This window comes from Chionomys nivalis, chromosome 7 (assembly GCF_950005125.1).
Source record: "Chionomys nivalis chromosome 7, mChiNiv1.1, whole genome shotgun sequence".
NCBI classification, from domain to species: domain Eukaryota; kingdom Metazoa; phylum Chordata; class Mammalia; order Rodentia; family Cricetidae; genus Chionomys; species Chionomys nivalis.
This window is the reverse complement of record NC_080092.1, coordinates 10368937-10390837: the sequence shown is the minus strand read 5'-3', so window position 1 is coordinate 10390837 and position 21901 is coordinate 10368937. Positions and strand designations below refer to the sequence as shown.

At 51.5% G+C, this 21901-nt stretch overlaps 1 protein-coding gene and 1 pseudogene across 2 annotated transcripts; one reads left to right on the top strand and one right to left on the bottom strand.

Annotated features, from left to right (window-relative positions):
• The first annotated feature begins 1625 nt into the window (after positions 1-1625).
• Positions 1626-2194, top strand: LOC130878563 (60S ribosomal protein L27a-like; annotated as a pseudogene).
• A 665-nt stretch (positions 2195-2859) lies between these two features.
• On the bottom strand, positions 2860-20631 carry Tfap4 (transcription factor AP-4). Of its 2 annotated transcripts, none has more exons than XM_057775234.1 (7): positions 20300-20631; positions 10808-10973; positions 10517-10615; positions 9974-10144; positions 8456-8596; positions 6870-7022; positions 2860-3825 (listed from the first exon to the last, which is right to left on the bottom strand). In XM_057775234.1, exons 1-7 carry the CDS (start codon positions 20386-20388, stop codon positions 3631-3633), a joined length of 1014 nt encoding a protein of 337 aa, XP_057631217.1. In that variant the 5' UTR covers positions 20389-20631; the 3' UTR covers positions 2860-3630. The 2 variants fall into 2 exon arrangements, with proteins under 2 accessions (XP_057631217.1, XP_057631218.1); XM_057775235.1 differs by lacking the exon at positions 20300-20631 and adding an exon at positions 19543-19651.
• Between the last annotated feature and the right edge of the window lie 1270 nt (positions 20632-21901).

Below are 21901 nucleotides of genomic sequence, written 5' to 3'. Positions count from 1 at the left end.
TATAACAAACATACCAGAAAAACAACACAGACTGGGGGAACACTGAGGAAGTACTAACTCCTATCTGATGGTGCATACTCAAAAAAAAAAAAACCTCACAAACAAGTGTGAATTTCAGTTAATACAATTACAGTGGTTTTTTTTGTGTGTGTTTTCTTTGTTTTGTATTTCGAGACAGGGTTTCTCTGTGTATCCTGGCTGTCCTGGAACTCGCTCTGTAGACCAGGCTGGCCTCAAACTCAGAGATCCACCTGCCTCTGCCTCCTGAGTGCTGAGATTAAAGGTGTGCAGCACCGCCGGTTTTTTGTTTTGTTTTGTTTTTTAAGACAGGGTGTAGCCCTGGCCAGCCTCAAAATCATTCTTTAGAGCCCATGTTGGCCCAGCTGCCTCCTGAGCCCTGGGATTTAAGTGTGCCATGGTCCATGTGTACAGACAACTGCCAGGAGTCAATTCTCTTCTTCCGCCCTGTGGTGGATCCCGGATCAAACCCAGGTAGGCTTGTAGCCCCATCACCAGCACCGTCACCTGCTGATACATCTTGCCAGCACCCACTATTTTGTTTTGAATACTAAATGAGTTTGGTGGATACCAGGGATGAGGAGGATGAGAGCGACTGCTGTAGGGAAAGGGTGCATTTTGAAGCTGAGGAGATGTTTGGGATTAGATGGGTTTATTAACATTGTGAGTGGCCTAGGTTCACGTGTAAAATGAGCAACTTTATGTAGCCCAGGCTGGCCTCGAACTCAGAGATCCACCTGCCTCTGCCTCCCGAGTGCTGGGATTAAAGGCGTGCGCCACCACCGCCCGGCTCTAAAAGTATTTTTAAATGTTTAAATTTTTCCTGCCTTTTAATTGAGTAAGTTCATGTCCAGAGGCTTGCTGGGGGTGGAAATCGCTCTTCTGCTCTGGTCTTAGTCCCACAGAGTGAGCGTGAATGAGAAATGAGCCATGTTGTATAAAGTCACAAGGTAAAGAAACCTGAAGGGCAGTCTCCTCTCCCAAAGAGACGGGAAGCCCTTGACCTACTATCATTTGCAATTTCCCAAGAAGGAAACAGACTCAGAGGGCGAGGTTGTGCTGTGTGAGGCTGAACTGAGCACTGGCAGGCCACAGCCGCTTACACATCATGGAGAGGTTGCCTTCCCTTGTGCAGATGAGAACACTGGCCTCAGCGGATCTGACACTCGCCCTCCAAACCCTAGCCTGAGTAAGGCCATCTTGCAGCCAGCCTCCATGTTGCTGTTCTCTGTGCCAGAACAGCAAAACCAACTCCTTCCCTGGTGGGGCAGTGTAGGCTGAGATCAGCATACCCCCTTCCCCAACCCCCACTAAGAACAAGGAACAAATTTTCCTTAAGTCTGGGTTCTTTGGGGTGTTTTGTTTGGTCTTGGCTGTCCTGGAACTCTCTGTAGACCAGGATGGCCTCAAACTCCTAGAGATCCACCTGCCTCTGGCTCTGAGTGCTGGGATTAAAGGGGTGTGCCTCCACCTGGATTCTGGTTTATCTGAACCTGTAGTCACCTCTACGACTTAACGACTAGCCACTGCTCTGAATTAATTCTGCTGCATGTGGACAGAGAGCCACATAAAATGGGCATTCGCCCTCTTTCCTTTCTGCCACCGCCATGCCATCCAGACTGAGGAAGACCCGTAAACTCTGGGGCCACGTTGAGCCACGGCCATGGCCGCATCGGTAAACACCACAAGTGTCCAGGAGGACGCGGGAACGCTGGAGGCATGCAGCATCACAGGATCAACTTCGACAAATATCATCCAGGTTACGCCGGGAAAGTTGGGATGAGGCATTACCACTTAGAGAGGAACCAGAGCTTCTGCCCGACTGTCAACCTGGATAAACTGTGGACGCTGGTCAGTGAGCAGACCCGGGTCAACGCTGCCAAGAACAAGACTGGAGTTGTGTGGACGCTGGTCAGTGAGCAGACCTGGGTCAACACTGCCAAGAACAAGACTAAGAGTTGTGTGGATGCTGGTCAGTGAGCAGACCCGGGCTAATGCTGCCAAGAACAAGACTGGAGCTGCTCCCATCGTTGATGTCGTGCGATCGGGCTACTACAAAGTTCTGGGGAAGGGAAAGCTCCCTAAGCAGCCTGTCATTGTGAAAGCCAAACTTTTCAGCAGAAGAACTGAAGAGAAGATTAAGGGTGTTGGAGGTGCCTGTGTTCTGATGGCTTGAAGCCACTCAGGGAGGCCAATTAAATGCTAGTATTTACAAAAAAAAAAAAAAAAAAAAAAAAAAAAAGGCATTCACATGGGATTAGAGGAAAACTCAGCCACCCTCAGTCGTCCCTGCTCACTGACCCCCAGTGAACTCGGTCACTCTGCGCTGGACTGCCATGGGTCAGTCTTTGCACTGCTGTGCCACCCCAGCGTGGAAACGAGTCTTCACTCCAATCTACAGGGGGATTTGTGGACTGGGGAGAAGAGGAACACAGGGGCACAGACATCCAGGCAGCGGTAAGGCTCATAAACCTAGAGAGCCTGAGAGTATCTATACTCTTCCTCTGGTAGTTAAAACCCTGGCTTACGCTCCTGCCCTCCAGTGAGGGTTGAGCCATTCCCTCCACCCCAGCAGACGTCCCATTGTTGAAGAATATTCCAAGCCCACGGACTGAGGGCCCCAATCTCGTCATTGCAACGTCACACACCATCCGGAGTGCCATTATGTTCACACAGTCCTCTCTGGATTTGGAAGTCCAGAGAATACCCCTTAGTCTAGGCCAAACAGCCCAGGCCAGGGTCCCCAGAACAGTACATCCTCAAGAAATACAGAATCTAAAAAACAAAGTACAAATTTTATTTTGTTTCTTTACAAAGGCACAATGGCCTCTTGGTATTTTGTTCCCTACCCCCACTTTCTTAACAAAATATAATAGCTTTTCCTTGGACACAAAGACCTCAAAATTGTGTAAAAAAAAAAAAGAAAAAGAAAAATTTAAAAAATTACAGAAACCAAAACCAAAATAAAACCAACAACGAACAAAACAAAAAGGGAGACAAAGACATTTTTGGGGTCAATGATGGAAACCCTAGAGGGAAGGTGGTGCTGAGGTGGGGAGGGGGAGGGGAGAATGGCAGCAGCAACCCCCAACCGAGAAACAATGTAGAGCCCCAGGTCCCCAGAAAGCCCCAACCCAGCCTGACCCCCAACCCATGTAAGTGCTTAAAAGAGAAAAAAGAAAACCAAACAGGAGGGAAGGGGGCTAAGACGAACAGTCTCGGGCTGGCCCTGGGGAGGGGGAAAATACCTTGGGGTTTTGTTTGATTTTCCCTGTTCTTAAAAACACGTTTAAATGGAAGGAAAACAAACAAACAGAAAAAGCTTTTTGGCGGAGAGAGACCCGGCACCTCAGTGTCAGCTTCCCCGGCCCCAGGGCCGAGGCCCAGCCCTGGAGTCCCATGCTCCCACGCGTGCTATGCCACCCCAACCCTGGGACCTGGGCTTGGGTGGCTTCGATCAAAAGTCGACTTACAGTATTGAAAAAGAGGTCATAAAAGAGACCCAAATGACATCATAATTTTGTAAAAATTTCTCACTCATTCACCCATGTTTCTCCCTGTTGTTACCCCGGCCCCCTCTAACCCCAGAAGGGAGAGGAGGGCTGGGGGTGGTCAGGGAAGCTCCCCGTCCCCCAAAGGCTCCTCCCGGCTCTGGTCCATGGCGTCGCTGTCCGAGGCCTCAGAGTCCGAGGCAGTATCGGAGGTGTGAGCCTCTGCGCAGCTGCGGACGGACTTCACAATCACTGCTCGTCTCTGTTCCTCCTCCAGCTCCTGCTTGTCCTGGGTGCCCTCAATGTGCTGGATTGCCTGGACAGAAAGTGACAGTCCATTAGGGGACTCAGGAGGAGACCGGGCCAGCCAGCCAGAGTGGGGGAGTGGGGGCCCTTCGCGACTGCATTCTGCCCCCAAGACCCCCCCCCCATGAACTGTTCAAAAATAAATGACAGCTCCTGTTTATATACGATGAAGTTCACTAACTCAGTAAAGGTCTTTGCTGTTCGCGGTATTATTCAGTCTGCTGGGCACATATGCAGAAAGTTCTGGGAGCTGATAGTCTTTTTTTTTTTCCTTGTTTCTGTTTTCTGGGTTGTTTTACTATTTATCAACTGATAATTTTTTTTAAATATTTATTTATTTATTATGCATACAATATTCTGTTTGTGTGTATGTCTGCAGGCCAGAAGAGGGCACCAGACCTCATTACGGATGGTTGTGAGCCACCATGTGGTTGCCGGGAATTGAACTCAGGACCTTTGGAAGAGCAGGCAATGCTCTTAACCACTGAGCCATCTCTCCAGCCCCCTCAACTGATAATTTTTTTTTAAATGTTGCTCACAGCACTGATAGGAGCCCAAGGACTACTACCCATATAAAGGCGAAAGGGGCTGGGGAGATAATTCAGTCTGCAGAGTGAGGGCCTGGGTTCAGTTCCCAGACTCTAAAGTCAGGCATGTGGCAGGAACTGGTACCCGAAGGGCTCGGAAATTAGAGTCAGAAAGATCCCTACTGCTCACAACAAGTCAGCCTACCCTAACCGTGGCCAACAAGCTCCAGCGACAGTCTCCTGTCTCTTGTTCCTTGGCTCCCCACCCCCACTTTTGTAACAAAATATAGTGGCTGCTCCTCGGACACAAATATCACCAAATTATAAAATAAATACAAAAACCAACCCAAAACAACCCCCTAAAAAAAAAAAGAGAGAAAGAGAGAGACAAAGACATAATGTGAACCCTCATAATGAGAACATTAGGATCATACATACATACATACATACATATATATATATATATGAGGTGCCATATATTTAAATACATCAACTGTATTTAGCAATATAAACAGAATAACTTGGCTTACAAAAATGCATTGTCTTTTCTAGGAAGAAAGAAAATAAATATATATGTATACATATGATTCTAATGTTCTCATATATGTGTGTGTATCATATATAGGCAGATATTAGCTCAAAAACAGACATCTTTCGTGTATTATATATAGGTAATTGTGTATGTGTAGATACACACACACACGCATGCAAGCACATGCACACAGATATATACCAATCTTTTCTCAAAAATAAATAAGCCGGGCAGTGGTAGCGCACGTCTTTAATCCCAGCACTCGGGAGGCAGAGGCAGGCGGATCTCTGTGAGTTCGAGACCAGCCTGGTCTACAAGAGCTAGTTCCAGGACAGGCCCCCAAACCACAGAGAAACCCTGTCTCAAAAAACCAATAAATAAATAAATAAAGCACTGGACATCTTTCTCCAGCATCCAGTCCTCGCCCCTCATCAAGGAAACTTCTGTGCAACAGATAGAGACTGTTATAAAAACCACAATCACCTCATGCCTTTAATTGGTGGCTGAGGCAGGCAGATCTCTTGTGAGTTTGAGGCCAGTCTGGTCTACAGAGTTCCAGGACAGCCAGGGCTACACAGAGAAACCTTGTCTTGAAAAAAAGAAAACCACAATCAATGAAAAGGCAGGGCTGTGGAGCCCGTCCCAAAACATGCAGCTCCACTAAAGCTCCCAAGCCAGGCTCGGGGACACTGAAGAGGAGACGGGAAGACGCTTGCTAGGACGTCTCACCAACGTGACGGCATAAACAGGCGGTAAACAAAGACTACACCGAGAAACACGCCAAAGTGGACAAGTAAGAGCCCATGAGGCCTCACTCCTACACAAAGACCCACAGGCAACTAAGGAATCCTGAGAGCAGGAGAAACAGTCTTTCCAGGAAAGAGCACACCAATTGGTTATCCAATACCAAATAGCCTGAAAACACATATTCAAGTACCATTCTAGAGACTGAGAAAGGTGTATTGTGTATCCTTATATGTATATATAAGGAAAATATATACATCCACATATATGTATTTAACAACAATTAAAGAGAAAAAAAGGCCATGAACTTGAAAGAAAGCAGGGGGAGCGTAAGAGTTTGGGGAGAAAAGGGAAGACGAAAGTGACGCAATTATAATCTCAAAATTAAAGAAGCAGGCAGTCGTGGTCACTGCCTTTAATCCCAGCACTCAGAAGATAGAGGCAGGCGGATCTGAATTTGACACCAGCCTGCTCTACAGAGCGAGTTCTAGGACAGCCAGGGCCACACGGAAGGAGAAGAAGACAACAAAGCCAAACCATAGTGTACAGCTCCTAAAGAACAGCTCTCCAAAGTTGACATCTGGCTTCCGCCTAAATGTGCACCTACACACACACACACACACACCTTCACATATATCACAATATATATGATGAGGAAAGAAAGAAAATAAAGGAGCCATAAAGGTAAGAGAGAGTTCTGGATTGGCTCAGAGCTTCACCAGGAAGCTCTGAGAACAGATGCTTCTTAGGGCCACAAGAAGCGCACGTGCCACCAAGCCTATAAACCTGAGTCTATAAGCCTTCTAACCCAAGTTCGATATGGAGGGGAGAGCCTGCTCCTCCTGTCCTGACCACTACACAGGTTCCATGGCACACACACGATAAATAAATTTTAATTTTTGAAAAAGGAGTCTCGCCGGGCGATGGTGGCGGATCTCTGTGAGTTCGAGACCAGCCTGGTCTACAAGAGCTAGTTCCAGGACTGGCTCCAAAACCACAGAGAAACCCTGTCTTGAAAAAGCAAAACAAAAAAAAAAAACAAAAACAAAAAAAGGAGTCTCAAGCCAGGCAGTGGTGGCACACACTTTTAATTCCGGCACTCGGGAGGCAGAGGCAGGCAGATCCGTGAGTTCAAGGTCAGCTGGTCTTTAAGCGCTAGTTCCAGGATAGCTAGGACAAAGAAACCGTGGGGGGGGGAGTTTGTCCCCAGCAGTCAACTCGCATGAGCCACCCTCCCCTGAGCCCAAATACCTGCACAATGGTGTCCAGATTTTGCCGAGATGTAGAAACAGAATTGATGACTGAGGAGGGACCCATGGTGACAACATTGATGTGGTGGGAGGAAGGTGGGGCTGGTGCAGGCACGATCACTGTGGGGTGATGGGTCGGGGCTGGAGGCAGAAGCTGCAAGACAGAATTCCTCAGTCTTTCTCCCCTGCCCACCAGCCTTCCTTACACATAGGGTATCTGAGAGTGTGGATTTTACATGTCCCTCCCCAAAGTCCAGGCGGTACAGGCTTGGTCTCTGGCATGGCAGTGACAGAAGACAGAAAACTGAAGGGGTTGAGCCTAAGCTAGCGTGTGGTGTAATCACAGGAGTCAGGAAGCCGAGCAGACAATGACAAGTTCAAGCCAATCTGGGATATAGTGAGTTCAAGGCCACATGGGGTACATAGCAAGGCCCTCTCTTAGGAGAACAAAATAATAATAACGGAGCCTAGGGTTGGATGGTGATGGAGCACGCCTTCAATCCCAGCACCCAGGAGGCAGAGACAGGTGGAATTCAAGGCTAGCCTGGACTACAAAGTGAGTTCCAGGACTGCCAGGGCTGCCAGACAGAGAAACCCTGTCTCAGAAAATAATGATAATAGTAATGGAGCCAAGTAGAACTGGGCAGGCACATCCTGCTTCTCTTTTTCTCTCTTCAGTTTCCTAGCTATGAAGTGAGAGGTTTTGTTCCTGTCATGATACAGCACCTCACCCCAGCTCCGATCAATCACAGTCTGAAGCTTTCAACACTTGAGCCAAAGTACCCCTTTTCTCTTTATAAATTGATTATTTCAGGAGCTTGTTACACTAATAGAGAGCTGACAAGCAGGGGGGGCTGCCAAGTCACAACCCCACCACACCTGGCGGCCCAGCAAGCAGCTTCTGTGCACCGCAGACCCCTCTGGTCGCTCCACTTCCCTGTGTCAAGAAGCACTTCGGAATTTAGTAACTGTTCAAGCGTTTACATCCTGGCTGGGCATGGTGGGGTGAATCCTTAATCCCAGCACTTGGGAGGCAGAAGCAGACAGATCTCTGTGAGTTCAAGGGTAGCGTGGTCTACATAGTGAGACCCTGTCTCAAAACAAACAAAAAGAGTATAGAGTCTGGTGCTGAGATGTAGCTCAGTGGTAGGATGCTTGCCTGACATGTACAAGACCCTGGAGCCTATCACCACCATAAAAAAGAGCATAGTTCCTGGGTTGAGACAGAAAGGGTTCGAATTCCTGCTCCTGGGCAGGTTATCTGGACTTTCTCTGCCCTATTTTCCACAGCAATAAAACACTGTAACAAGCCGGGCGGTGGTGGCGCACGCCTTTAATCCCAGCACTCGGGAGGCAGAGGCAGGCGGATCTCTGGGAGCTCGAGGCCAGCCTGGTCTACAAGAGCTAGTTCCGGGATAGGCACACAGAGAAACCCTGTCTCAAAAACCAAAAAAAAAAAAAAAAAAACCCAAAAAAAAAACCAAAACAAAACACTATAACAGTTCAAGCTTCAAAGGACCAGTGTGAGGATTCTGTTCTGTTCTAATGCACTCAAGATACCTAAAACCCAGAACATCTCCCGCTCACCTGAGTCCGCAGGTGCTGCTGTTCCCGCTCCAGCTTCTCCTGATGCAGCAGCCGCACCTGCTCCTGCTGCTGCTGCAGCTGCACCTGCTGTGCGATCACCTTGAGTTTTTCCGGGTACATGTGGGCCTCAAGGGAGCGCACCTGTAAATAAATCGGCATAGCATTCAGAGGTGGGGCAAGACCACACCTGCCCAACCTGCTGCAAAGGTCACTTCTCACTAAAACTCCAATCCTAGGCACAGGGCCATCCTAAACCTAAAACCCTGGCAGAGAGCGCCCCCTTCAGTGCAGACCAAAGGCTCTCCCCACTTCACCTCTAAACTTCTGTCTCGACTGTTCCCACCTTCTCCTTTCTTGTCTGATGGCCACGGAGCACAACCTGGGGAACCAGGTCAAACCCCTCCTGGAGCCTCAGCTCCTGTGCAGTCTTTCTCAGCTGCATTTTTTTGAGTGTGCATGCTGGAAGTCGAGTCCAGAACTTACATACTAAGCACTCCATAAGAGCCAAACAGCCCAGCCCTCCATTGCATTTACACCTTGCCGGGCTGTGATGGCACACACCTTTAATCCCAGGAATCCAGAGGCAGAGGCAGGCGGATCTCTGTGAGTTTGAAGCCAGCCTGAACTACAGAGCAAGTTCCAGGACAGGCTCCAAAGCTACAGAGAAACCCTGTCTCAAAAAGAAAGAAAGAAAGAAAGAAAGAAAGAAAGAAAGAAAGAAAGAAAGAAAGAAAGAAAGAAAGAAAGAAAGAAAGAAAGAAAGAAAGAAAGAAAGAGGAGAAGGAGAAGAACCCTTGCTGGGTGGTTCTGCATGCCTTTAATCCCAACACTTGGGAGGCAGAGGCAGGCAGAGCTCTATGAGTTTGAAGCCATCCTGGTTTACAGAGTGAGTTCTAGGACAGCCAGAGCTACATGGAGAAATCCTGCCTTGAAAAGGGGCTGGAGAAGCCGGGCGATGGTGGCGCACGCCTTTAATCCCAGCACTCGGGAGGCAGAGGCAGGCGGATCTCTGTGAGTTCGAGACCAGCCTGGTCTACAGAGCTAGTTCCAGGACAGGCTCAAAAGCCACAGAGAAACCCTGTCTCGAAAAACCAAAACGAAAAAAAAAAAAAAGAAAAAAGAAAAGAAAAGGGGCTGGAGAAATGCTCAGTGGTTAAGAGCACTGGCTGCTCTTCCAGAGGTCCTAAGTTCAATTCCAGGAACCTCATGGGGGCTCACAACCATCTGTAACAGGATCTGATGCCCTCTTCTAGTGTGCGTGAAGGCAGAGCAGTCATATACATTAAATAAATAAATAAGTATGTAATAAATAAATACTAAAAAAAAGAAAGAGTCGTTGGATAATGCTTTTCACTCCTATGCAAATGGAGACTGGAGAACAGAGCCTATTCCTAGGCCACCGGAGAGAGTAGGCACTCTTGTAAATAAATACTTGGAGGGAGGAACTGAACAGAAAAAGACCAGACTCCATCCTCTATGCCTGGGTATCATACTGGCCAGCAGAGGGCGCTGCCTCACCTGCTCCTCCAGCATCATCCGCACGGATCGCTCCTTGTCTAACTGTTGCCGAAGCTCAATCATCTCCCTCCTAAGGTCCTCAGCCTTCTCGTCCTCCCAGATGTCAGGGGAGCCAATGCCCTCGTCCTTGTCTTCTGCCCGTCGCCGCTTGGGGGATGAGCCACTCAGCTCCTGGGGACCCCAAGAGGTTGGTGAGTGAGTTAGCTGACACACCCATAAAACATCCAGAGGTCCTGGAGCTCTCCAAAGCCACCCGAAACAGGTGGACTCAATACTGGAGAATCCATTCTGAAAATCCACCAAGTAGCCAAATGCCGGGAACAGAAGGATGGACTTGCTTTCCAGAACAGTCGCCTGCTTGCTCCAGAGCCTGCTCCTCTGTCCTTCACAGATGAAGAAAGAGGCCCAGGCAAGGAGTAGGCGGGTTCTGTGGGCAAGATAAGAAGGATAGCCACCCATGCGTCCCGAGTTAGTGGTTTGGTTAGGATATGCACACACAGAAGAGAAAGGCAGGGTTTGCTGGGTGGGTTCTCCATCCGGTACCTGGATGAAGCGCTTGAGCTGCGTGTTCTGCTGCAGGAGTCTCGTCTTCTCCTGCTCGAGAGAGAAGATGTATTCTGCCGTCTGCTGGAGAATGGCTGCCTGAGAGCAGAGGGAAAGAATCACACGGCTGGTCCCCTCCCCGCGAGAGCACGGAACCTCCTCCAAGAGAATCACACGGCTGGTCCCCTCCCCGCGAGAGCACGGAACCTCCTCCAAGAGAATCACACAGCTGGTCCCCTCCCCACGAGAGCGCGGCACCTCCTCCAAGAAGCCCTCCCAGCTCCTGCCCACCTTGCTGAGTTTCTCGCCATCTGTGTGGGGAATGAGGGTCTTGAGGGACTGGAAGCCCGCGTTGATGCTCTGCATGCGCCTCCGCTCGTTGCTGTTGGCAATCTCCCGCCGGATCCGTCTTTCCTGGTCCCGCTGGGTCTCGGGGGTCAGAGGAATGTTGGCAAGGCTGCCAGGGAGAACAGGAGTAGATTCAGGATAGATGTCCTCTAAAGTTTACCCCCAGAGGACCCTGGATATAACCTGCGACACTTCTCTACGACAGACAGTGCCTGAGGGACTCTGGCAGGTCACCTCACGATGAGGTAGGGTTGTGCGTGCCCTGGGGTACCCAGGACTGCATCAGCTGCCCGTGGAAACGGGTGGTGTGCTTAGAACCCATCCCTACCCTGCTTTCTTTCCTCGAATTCTCTCCTCTAGAAGAGATTCTTAGCAATACCTGGGTTCCCAATGTGCAGGCCTCACCTGCTTTCCTAACATCTCCCTAGTCAGGCCGGGAAGGCCCAGAAACCTGCGGGCTAATCCCTATGATTCTAATGTAAGAGGACCCCAGACAGCAACCAGACGCCCGCTCTCGGGACAGTTCAAAGCTCCTTTCTGTGTATCTGGACCACCTCCTTCAGTAGCTCAGACTGCCACCACAGTCCCAGAAGACTGCCTAATGGCATAGCTGCCTCCAGCCACCACCCCAGCCACTATGAGCTGAGAATGTATGAAGGTCAAGACAGGCAGCACTCACTCCAGACGGGACACTGGGTCAACCACCCCTTGGGACGGTTCTGCTTTAACCTGACCCACTCCAAGGCACACGCACTCTGCACAGAAAAGGGAGGCTCCTAGCATGCTGTGGAGGATAGCATTGCATGCTACAGAAGGCAGCCAGCAGTGGAGGGCCCAACGCCGCTGCTCCCGAGGGGTGGGCCTGTGTGTGGCCTAGAGGAGGTATACCCCCCCTTCTCAGCCTTCCCCTGCAACTCCCCCTCCCGCCCCTGGCCTGATGGCTTCCAGATGCTGTGCTCTCAGCAGAGGCCTTCAGCCCCACCCAAAGCCACAGTCCTGGCCTCTTCCTGAGGGGGCCCTCCCAGGGTGACCTGTTCCAGGCTAGAGCCAAGGGAGCATGTACCCCTGGGTCTGGGAAAAGGGGCCTCCAACACCTCTCACCTCATTGATGTGGAGTCTGAGGTCAAGGGGGTGCCAGATCTAACTCTCTTGCAGTAAGCTGGCTCCTGCCTCTATCCCCAGGGAAAATGAGCTGCTGTGCAGCCCAGCAGGCAACACATCTGCAGCAGCTGGAGACAGCTGAAGCCTGTCCAGCCCCACCCAGCCTACCCCATCTGTCCTGCCTCAGCTCCCTAAAGGACCCTAGCAGCATCCCTGCCCCTTCCAGGGCCTCAGCATCCTCTCCCAACAGAAAGGATGGACAGCTGGGAATGAGTTCCCTGTTGGCTACTGCAGGCAACTTTGAGGTAAAGCAGCTCCCTTCCCACTCCACCAAGCCAGGTCCCTTCTGCCCAGGACCCCAGAGCACCCAGAACACATGGCCCCTTCTCCCTAGGTACATGTCCCCATAGGACCAAAAGGGGCTCAGGTCTCCCACAGATGAGACTTTCCTACTTAAAGCTTAGGGTGGGGAGAAACAGTGTTAGGGTGGAATAGCTGGAGGTCCAGCTTCCCTGCTTCCGGCCAGGATGCCTCCCTTCTCCCAGCCCCAAAAAGGGAGCAATGGGGCATCTGGAAGGAGACAAGGACTCAGAGCAGGACAAAGCCAGCAATGCTCCTCAGTCCTTGGGGTCTGGCCCTGAACACACCTCCTCTGGAGCCAGGGGTCCAGTGAGATGAAACACCGCAGGACTTTGAAGGCAAGACTTTGAAGGATATGACGGCCCATGCCTGAATGTCAGCACTTGGGACGCAGTGCTGAAAGAGTGGTGGGGGGGGGGGGTTTGAGGCCAGCCTGGGCTACACAGGAAGATGCCTGTCTCAAAAAACAATGAAAGAGATGAGGCGTTTGGCACCATGGCAATATGCCAGTAATACCAGCACTAGGAAGGCAAGGGCAAAATTAAGTTCAAGTTTATCCTCACCTACATCGCAAGTTCAAAGTCAGCCTGGGCTACATGAGACCCCGACTCAAATTTTAAAAGTGGTTGGTAGGAGGGAGGATGAAGAGATGGCTAAGCAGCTAAGAGTTCTTGCTGCTCTTCTACAGGACCTCAGTTCGGGTCCCAGAACCCACACCAGGTGGCTCCAAACTGCCTGCCCGTAATTGCAATTGCTGGGCATCAATACCCTGGCCTCTGTGGACATCGTACACATAAACACTATAAATACATACTCATACACACATGAGAGGTCACCCAGGGATTAGAATCCCCACCCTACCCTTGGATTGATGCGGGAGTCTCCCCCTCAGCTCGCCCAGTCTCTGGGCCCCTGCTAGTGATGCCTCAAAGGCTAAAACCGACCTAAGATTGGATCTCCAAACAGAGCTTATAACCAGCCTCAGGCTACCCAGAGGGCTAGCCTGTCTTAAGGGCCTCAGAATACTGGAGTGCAATTTTAAAAATAAATAAGCGGGGTTAAGGCTGTGGCTCCGTTGATAAAGTGATTGCTTAACGTGCTCAAAGTCCTAGGTTTAATCCCCAGAACTCCATTAAAAAACAAAACAAAACAAAAAAGCATAGTGTCACACATCTGTAATCCTAGAGCTAGGTATAGGCAGGAGGGTCCTGAGTTGGAGGACAATCTATGCTGTAGAATAAGACACTGTTGTTTCAGTCGGGCGGTGGTGGTACACGCCTTTTATCCCAGCACTTGGGAGGCAGAGGCAGGCGGATCTTTGTGAGTTCGAGGCCAGCCTGGTCTATAAGAACTAGTTAGTTCTAGGACAGGCTCCAAAGCTACAGAGAAACCCTGTCTTGAAAAACCAAAAGAAAAAAGAAAGAAAGAAAAAAAAAGAGACACTGTTGTTTCAAAGAACCAGTGAGTAGACTTAAGGGCACTTGATTCCCAGGTTAGAGGAAGGGACCAGCTCCAGTAAAATGTGGCATTGGGACCCCAGAGCAAGGTGGAACAGGTTCTATACCATCCCCTAGACCAGCTGGCCAGCTTCCCCAGGAAAGGAGGGTCAGGCACCATGGAGAGTTACAGGTTACAGTAGAGACTCCTTTGTTGCTGCTCGTGTTTGTGACAAGGTTTCACTCTTACAGCCCAGACTGGCCTCACAGCAATCCTCCTGCCTCAGTCTTCCGAGTGCTGGGATCACAGGCGCTATTATTGAGACCTCTTTCTCCCTAGCTTTCACTGCTGCAGTAGTGAACCACAGACATGGTCCTGTGCTGTGCAGAGTAGGGCAGAGCTGGCTCCAACTGGGTGTGCCCTCTGTTAAGGGCCCACGCACAATCACAACCTGCACAACTAAGTGTGTGTGACTGATCCACAGGTGCAGAAACTCACTCTAGGTCATACCTGGTGGGCTGGCAGACAGGGTACAGCTGCAAGCAGTCCCCTGCAGTTCCCATCAACTTGGCTACCCCAGACACGCACTAACTGGGAACCTCACAGACCTGCCCCGGAAAGGGTCCATCACAGAACTCCCACGAGGAAGAGATCTTGGCTACCAGATGAGCAGGTCCTAGCTTAGGAACCAACACCAATTAACATGGTCACCCCCCAGACTCAGCTTTGAGAAAGAAACTGTCCCTGCAAAGCTGCAATTCTGCAGGGGGATTGGGACTGTCTCAATGACTCGTCTAAACAGCCACGAAGCTCCAGCTGGGAGTTAGCAGGTGACTGCTAAGCGGGGTGGGGGTGGGGGTCGGGGCGAGTGGGTGTTTTAAGTGGTGGAATGTCAGTAAGCTAGCCAGGAGTTCTAATGTGTAGAGTGCAAGCTGACCGTGAATTCTTTAAAGAAAAAAAAAAACTTTTAATTACTTTTTATTTTATTTGCACTAATGTTCTGCCTGCATGTCTGTGTGAAGATGCCAGATCCCCTGGAACTGGAGTTGCAGACAGTTGTGAGCTGCCATGTGGGTGCTGGAGATTGAACCTGGGTCCTCTGGAAGAGCAGTCAGTGCTCTTAACCGCTGAGCCACCTCTCCAGCTCCCTGACGGTGAATTCTGATTGGTGGAATGCAGATCAGCTATCCTGATCGCTAACCAGCCCAATCGTCACTTCCAGGTGATACTGCACTAGAAAAAGATTTTCTTGCATATGCCTAGAAGTTCCTTACAGCTCTTTCTTAGTTTTACAAAAGCAAATTCACAGTGAGTAATGACATGGAAAAGTCCCACCCCCTCCCAAAACTTCAGAGTCCCCTGGGTAAGCAGTGAAGACTGCTGAGACCACGGGCTTGGGGGTGACTCTGGCCTGTGATGGCAGAGATTGATGCTGATCAGGGATTGCTTGGCTTCAGGAATAAGAAACTGGGCCAATGGCTAAGAAACGGAATTAGACCACCCAGCCTTGGGTTCTAAGAGCAGGATCACTGTCCCTAGTGAAGAACAGCAGTACTCTAACCAGATGCTCTGGAGCAGGAGACAGGTGGTGGTTCACATCTGGATCCCTGATCCTCCTGCCCAGCCTAAGGCCAAGTATCCCACCACCCTCTAACTGGCCACCACCAACTTTTTCACATGCCCTGAACCCATTTAGCATCCCTAAAACACACAGCATCTGCAATCAAAAGGTGGGAAAGGCCATGTGGAATTTCTCCCGTACCCGGGAGAAGACATAGAGATGACCTCCCACCAACGGTACCCAACACATTCATGTTTTCTCCATCACAGGACCACTACCTCCACAGCCCTGACAGCCCCTGACCAACCTGCCACCCTCCCCTTGACCCAAGTGATTCCTGTCACAGGCACCTCTTCCCTAGCCTGCCCAGGGTACAGATGCCAACACCAGCTGACAGTTGCTAGCTGTGGAACTCTAGCCACTGAAATCGCCCCATCTCAGGTCTCCCCACGTTCATGAAGTGGCAATAGTGCCTTATGCAGGATCGTGGTGAAGTTGAATAGAATTCAAAGGAGAGATGGGCAATATAACAAGAGGAAGAAAGAAAAGCCTGTTTCCCTGGAGGTTTTCACCCAGGTACCCAGCCTCTCAGGGAGCTGACAAAACCCTTCAGCATCCTGAATCAGTGAGCTGCCATGGACAGGGGTCAGGGCTTACTGCTATCTCCTTAGCCCCAGCATCAAGCTGGTGCTTCATAAATACGTGATCAGAGACCAAACAAGCACGCCAAAGTTATTTTCTTTTGTTTTTAGACAGCGTTTCTTTGTGTAGCCCTGACTGTCCTGAAACTCACTCTGTAGATCAGGCTGGCCTCGATCTCAAGAGATCCACCTGCCTCTTCCTCCCCAGTGCTGGGATTAAAGGTGTGTGCCACCACCACCCAGCTTTTATTTTTAAGAAAGCAATTTATTTTTTTCACAATTTTTTAATGTGCATTGGTGTTTTCTTATTCTTGCATGTATGTCTGTGTGAGGGTGTCAGATCTCCTGGAACTGGAGTTACATACAGCCAGTTGTGAGCTGCCATGTGGTTGCTGTGAATTGAACCTGCGTCTTTGGAAAAGCAGCCAATGCTTAACCACTGATCCATCTCTCCAGCCCTTGCCAAAGTTCTTAATAATGACACCACTTTTCTTTTTCTTTTAAAACAGGATCTCTATATAGCCCTGGCTGTTCTGGAACTTGCTACATAGACCAGGCTGGCTTCAAACTCAAGAGATATCTACCTGCAGGACTCCGGGATTAAACTCAGGTCATTAGGTTTGTCCATAGAGACCTTTACCAAGGAAGCCAGCTTGTCAACCCTTAAAGGTGCCTTTAAAGAGTTTAAGAGAAACAGAGGAACACAAGCTTGAAACTCCAGTACTTGGTGGGTGGAGGTGGGAGGATCAGGAGTTCAAGGTCATTTTAGCCGACAAATCAAGTTGGTGACCAACCTGGACTAAATGAGAACCTACTGTTTACTAAAGGGGGTGGGGGCGCTAAGGAGATGGCTCAGTCTTGTAAGCATCAGAACCTGAATTCTGACCCCTCGCATCCACATAAAGGCTGGGCACAGTGCACACCTAGGAGCTAAGGGGTGCGTTGGAGACAAGCGGATCCCTGGAGCCCCTTAACAGCCAGCCAGGGGCACCAAATTGATAAGCTCCAGATTTGGTTCAAGATCTCTTCTAAAATACAAGGACAAGAAGGAAGCAGGAGGATCCCAAGTTTGAGGCCAGCCTGGGATACACAGCTGGGCTGGAGAAATGGTTAAGAGTAGCTGAGAGGGGCTGGAGAGATGGCTCAGTGGTTAAGAGCACCACCTGCTCTTCCAAAGGTCCTGAGTTCAATTCCCAGCAACCACATGGTGGCTCACAACCATCTGTAATGAGATCTGGTGCCCTCTTCGGGCCTGCAGGCAAAGCACTGAGGATACTGTATATGCAATAAATAAATAAATCTTTAAAAAAAAAAAAAAAAAAAAAAAAAAGAGTAGCTGAGAGAACATTCCAGACGACCCAGGTTTAATTGCCAGTGCCCACACTGCAGCTCACACTGTCTGTAACCACAATTCCAGGGGATCTGATACCCTCTTCTGGCTTCTGAGGGCAGGGCACACATGCGCTGCACAGATATGCAGGCAGGCAAAACACCCATACACATTTTAAAATATTGGAATTTTAAAAATTAAATAAAGAGTATAAGTAAGCAAATAAGGTGGGGAATGTTAGGTCTCCAACTCAGGACGAATGGCTGAGGTGCCTATTTAATATATTGAAGCAGACGCTGGCCACCAGGTTCTCCCAGTATCTCTCATACCTGTTACACACTCATCCTGGTTGGTATACCCCGCCCCCTACCCTAACCACCTAACCACTCCAGTCCAATCCCTGGGCTAGCCCCCCCCCCCCCCCCCGCAACCTCTAATCCCTATATAACATCAACCCATTTTGGCTACCGCCTCTTTGCTTCTCAGTCTCCGGGTTCCCAGGTGCTCTCTTTGCTCCCTCTGGATCTTCCAGGTGCCTCTGGCTGTGCTCTCCCTCAAATCTATAGAAACCCTTTTCCTCAGCCGTACAGGGGAGCAGTCATGTCCTCCTTTTTTTCTCATTCATCTGGTGCTGAAGAGGGACAACTGAGGAAGTCATTCAACTTTGACCTGTGGCCTCCACATGCACACAGACATTTACACAGACAGAAACCACCTTGCACCTGCCTCTCAGAGTCTAAATTTCACCTTCCAGGCACTTCCTACATCCAGTTCTCACAAAACCATTAGGCAGCATGTCCAAAACTTCAAGCCAAACTTGAAATGTGCTACGGCCCAGGAGGCATAGGAGCCCGACAGGGAGGGGTGGAGCAAAGTCCAATAACCTGTGATAAACCGGAGTCAATCAATCCACCTTAAGGTCCTGCCCAGCCCACACTCCATCCTGGACAGGCCTCCCAGCTGTAGCTCCAGCTGAAAATGAACACACACAGAGGCTGGAGCTCCAGTGAACAGCCAACAACTGTTTCGGTGTAGGACAGGCAGAGAACCTGTGTACCTGTAGGCAGGTTGTGGTAGTTCAATCACTAGACCTGACAACACTCGATGCTCCTAGGGAGATCTACTGCCCTCCTCCAACACAGGGCCGGAGAATGGGCAGAGTGAAACCTCAAGCCTATGCAGCATCAGAACCTAGAGCCGGATCAAGTTTCACTCCCCACTCCCTAGTCCAGCTCAGAGAAGCCAGCGCCACACAGCAAACTCAGGGTTCAAGTCCGCCTGTACCATTTGCTCTAACTGGTCCCTTCCTAGCTTCTGTATTCGTTTTTACAAAGAAACCAAGACTGTGACCATTCAATGAGAAAATCCTAGCAAGAGAGTCCCCAGAATATTTACAGAGTCCAAGAGTTTGGTGGTGCTGTTTTGTACCGCTGCTGGGTCCTCCAGGTGGGCCCTTGTCTTAGTGCCAACTAAGGGTGGGGAAGGGGACGCAGAGGAGGGCTCGATCCATCAACAGACCATCTATCCCCCAGGTATTGGCTCTCAATTTGAGAGTAAAGTGGGATACCTGCCCGGATTTTATACCTAGGCAGCAACCTGCCCCACACATACCAGTCCGTGCCACTCAGCGGGCTCCTCCTCCTTCAATCCCAGCCCTGCCTGACTGGGGTGTCTGAGCACGTGGCCCCAGCCCTGGGGAGCCATTACGCTCCTAGAGCAGCGCGGCAGGCAGGAAAGGGATAGTAGGTTTCAAACTTAAGCGCGCTGGAGAAACCTCTCCTGGCGTGCACCACCACCATTCCCGCCCCGACCCTGCCGGCTTGTAAGGCTCAATGAACAGACGCCAGGGCCGGCAATAGATGTTCCAGGCATGACCATTTAACAAGAGTCCAGGGTGATTCGGCCACTGGTTGCCGCGATTTGGTAGAGGATAGATCTGGGGCAACCTAAGTAGGGTCAAGCTCACTAAGCGGTGCCTTGGGAGAGCATGCAAACCTCCGACCACCCACCCGGTCAGGAGACTCAACGCTTTGCATTTATGATTAAGGAACAGACATGGGACCGCAAAGTTTGCAGAGGAGACCTTCATGCAACAGGGTCTTGAACCCTAGAAGCAGCCTCAGGTACTCTTTTCCCAAAAGAACTCCCCCACCTGGCCTGCCTAGCCCACCCAGTTGGCTACGGTCGAGCTTTGTGCAAGTAAAGCGTGGCCCCGAAGCGCCTACAAGTCCCACAATGCAGCACCGACCCGGCATGTAGAACTACAGCTCCCGCGAGGCCACGCGCGCAGAGGTCCGCCTACTCCAAGAGGGCTGCAGAGTCACGTCCAGGCCTCGCTAGTAAACAGCGCCCGGGCGCGGGCGGGCGGCGGGCAAGCAAGCTAGTGACTGCCAACGTGTGGGGGACCGCGGCTTCCCTGCTGGCAGCGCGGCCACTAAGGGTCCACGTACGGCCCGCAGCCCCGGGCGAGCATGCCCCCAGCCCTGCAGCAGCCCTGTTCTCTGCAAACGCTCACACCACCCGGCTCCCCGCCCCCCCCCAGCCTAGAGCCGCGGCATGGCTGCATTGTAGCTGTACTCAGGCACGCCCCGGACCCCCCGAAAACGTCCTTAGAAAAGGGTTCCCAGAAAGCGCGAGGAAGCAAGAAAAGGAAGGAAGCCAAAGCGGGCGGGGGAAGGAGGAAGCGCGGGTGAAAGCCACCAGCAGCAAGCATGGCCGGGACTGCTGCAGCACCACGTGGGTCTGTTTGCAATTTACAAACGTCGCGGCTCGCCCGCCTGCAGCGGACAAAAGTGGCCAGGGCCTTTCGGGGTACCCATGTTCCGAGGGAAGAGGGTCCCCAGGCAGCGCGAGCCGGGCACATGAGACTGCAGCCGACCCGGTGGCTAAGAAAGGCGAGCGAGGTCGGAGGCGCGGGCCATGCGTGCGCACACGCGCACCGGCCCGGGCGGGCTGGCCGGGGGCTGCAATGGGAAGAAGGGGTTGGGGGGAGGAGCAGTACACACCTACAGAGCCCTCCTATCACTTCTTTCTCTGTTTTCCTGAAATGTTGCAAAGAGGGCACCTTCTGAGTGGGCACCATGAAATACTCCATAGCGACAGGCCCCCCCTCCTCTGCACGAGCCAGGTCTCGCGGTCAGCCGGAGAATGCAAGATGGAAATCCGAATCAAAGGGCAGCGCCGGACGGAGGTGCAGAATCGGCCGGTCCCAGATGCTGGCGGCGGCAGCAGCGGCGAGGGGAGGGAGGCGGGCGGGAGGGGCGGGAGGGAGGTCTCTCCAGCCTGCCTCCCCGGGCGTGTGTATGTGTGTGTGTTTGCAGCTGATCAGATGTCTGTTTCAAGGCGGGAAACAGCTGGTGAAAACTCAGCACTCCCCCGGCCTCCTTCCGCGGAGTAAGGAATTGCATGTAAACAAAGGACTATTTGCAGCGCCCCCCCACGGGCGGCTGGATGCTGGGGCGAGAAGGGCGCAGGCTCCTTGCGACCGACTGCAACCTGGGTCTGTAGACCTAACCCCGGGATCAGGGGTTCCCGGTCGCCAGCTAGCTGTGAGGGACACGGTGTGAATGGAGTGAGCAGCGGCCCGGCTACATGCGCCACTATGGGTGATGAGGTCCATCAGCTGACAGGTTGGCAAGCGTAGCTAAAAAAAAAAAAAAAAAAAAATGGCCAGCCACCGCGCGGGATCCCAGACTGTGCAGCCCAGGGTCCAGTGGGGACTGCCCAGCGCAGGGTCTATGTGCACCGCTGCCCTGGGGGATGTGCGCTGGGCGGGGCTGCAGCGGCAAAGGGAAAGCTCCCTCGGGTGCGTGCTTCAGGATTTTGCTTTTTCATGATTGCCACAGCACGGAGCGGAGCCGCTCTGGCGCGCTCCCTTTCGAGCCGACCCGGGCCCCCTGGAAACTTGCGTCATAGCCACCGCTTCTCACTTGTAACTTGGGGCTGACTCTGACCACCCGCCAGCCTCCTCCCTCCCGTCTCTGCCTAGCTGGCTTCACGGCCCGGACTCTGGCTGGAGCCTAGAAATTACAAAGTGCGAAGGGTACAGATGGCAAAGGCAGGTGTGCAGGGCACCTCGGATACTGGGGCTGTCCTAGGAAGGAAGAGCAAGCGGAAAGGGAGGGAAGGGCGGAGGCAAGCCAAAACAGCAGCGGCCTCTGGGGGCAGGCTGCCAGCGCGGCCCGAAGATCCATTAGAGGTCTGGTGGTGGCTGCCAGGTCCTGTCCTGGCTCCTTCTCTACATTTAACTTTACGGCTTCGCGCGCAGCGGGCTGCAGCTTCTCATTCATGGGGAAGGCGGGGTGGAACTTGCTCCACCGCCAGAGGGCGCTCTCTACTATGGTGGGCGTGATGATCGGGGAAGGAGGGAGGGACACTTTAAGGTTGAGCTTCCGTCCTCTGTCACGCCCCCACCTTCCGGTCCCAGGCTCCTGGAGGGCTTGGCCCCAAGCTCAGGAAGCCCACGCCTGCCTTGGAATGTCCTCACTTCTGCTCAGCGCCTTTCCCAGCCCCATCCGCCTTTCAAGGTTCCACCCAAATTGCACCTCTTAGTTGAAATACTTCTATTAATAACAATTGTTAGTTATTATTAGGGAACATTGTTATTA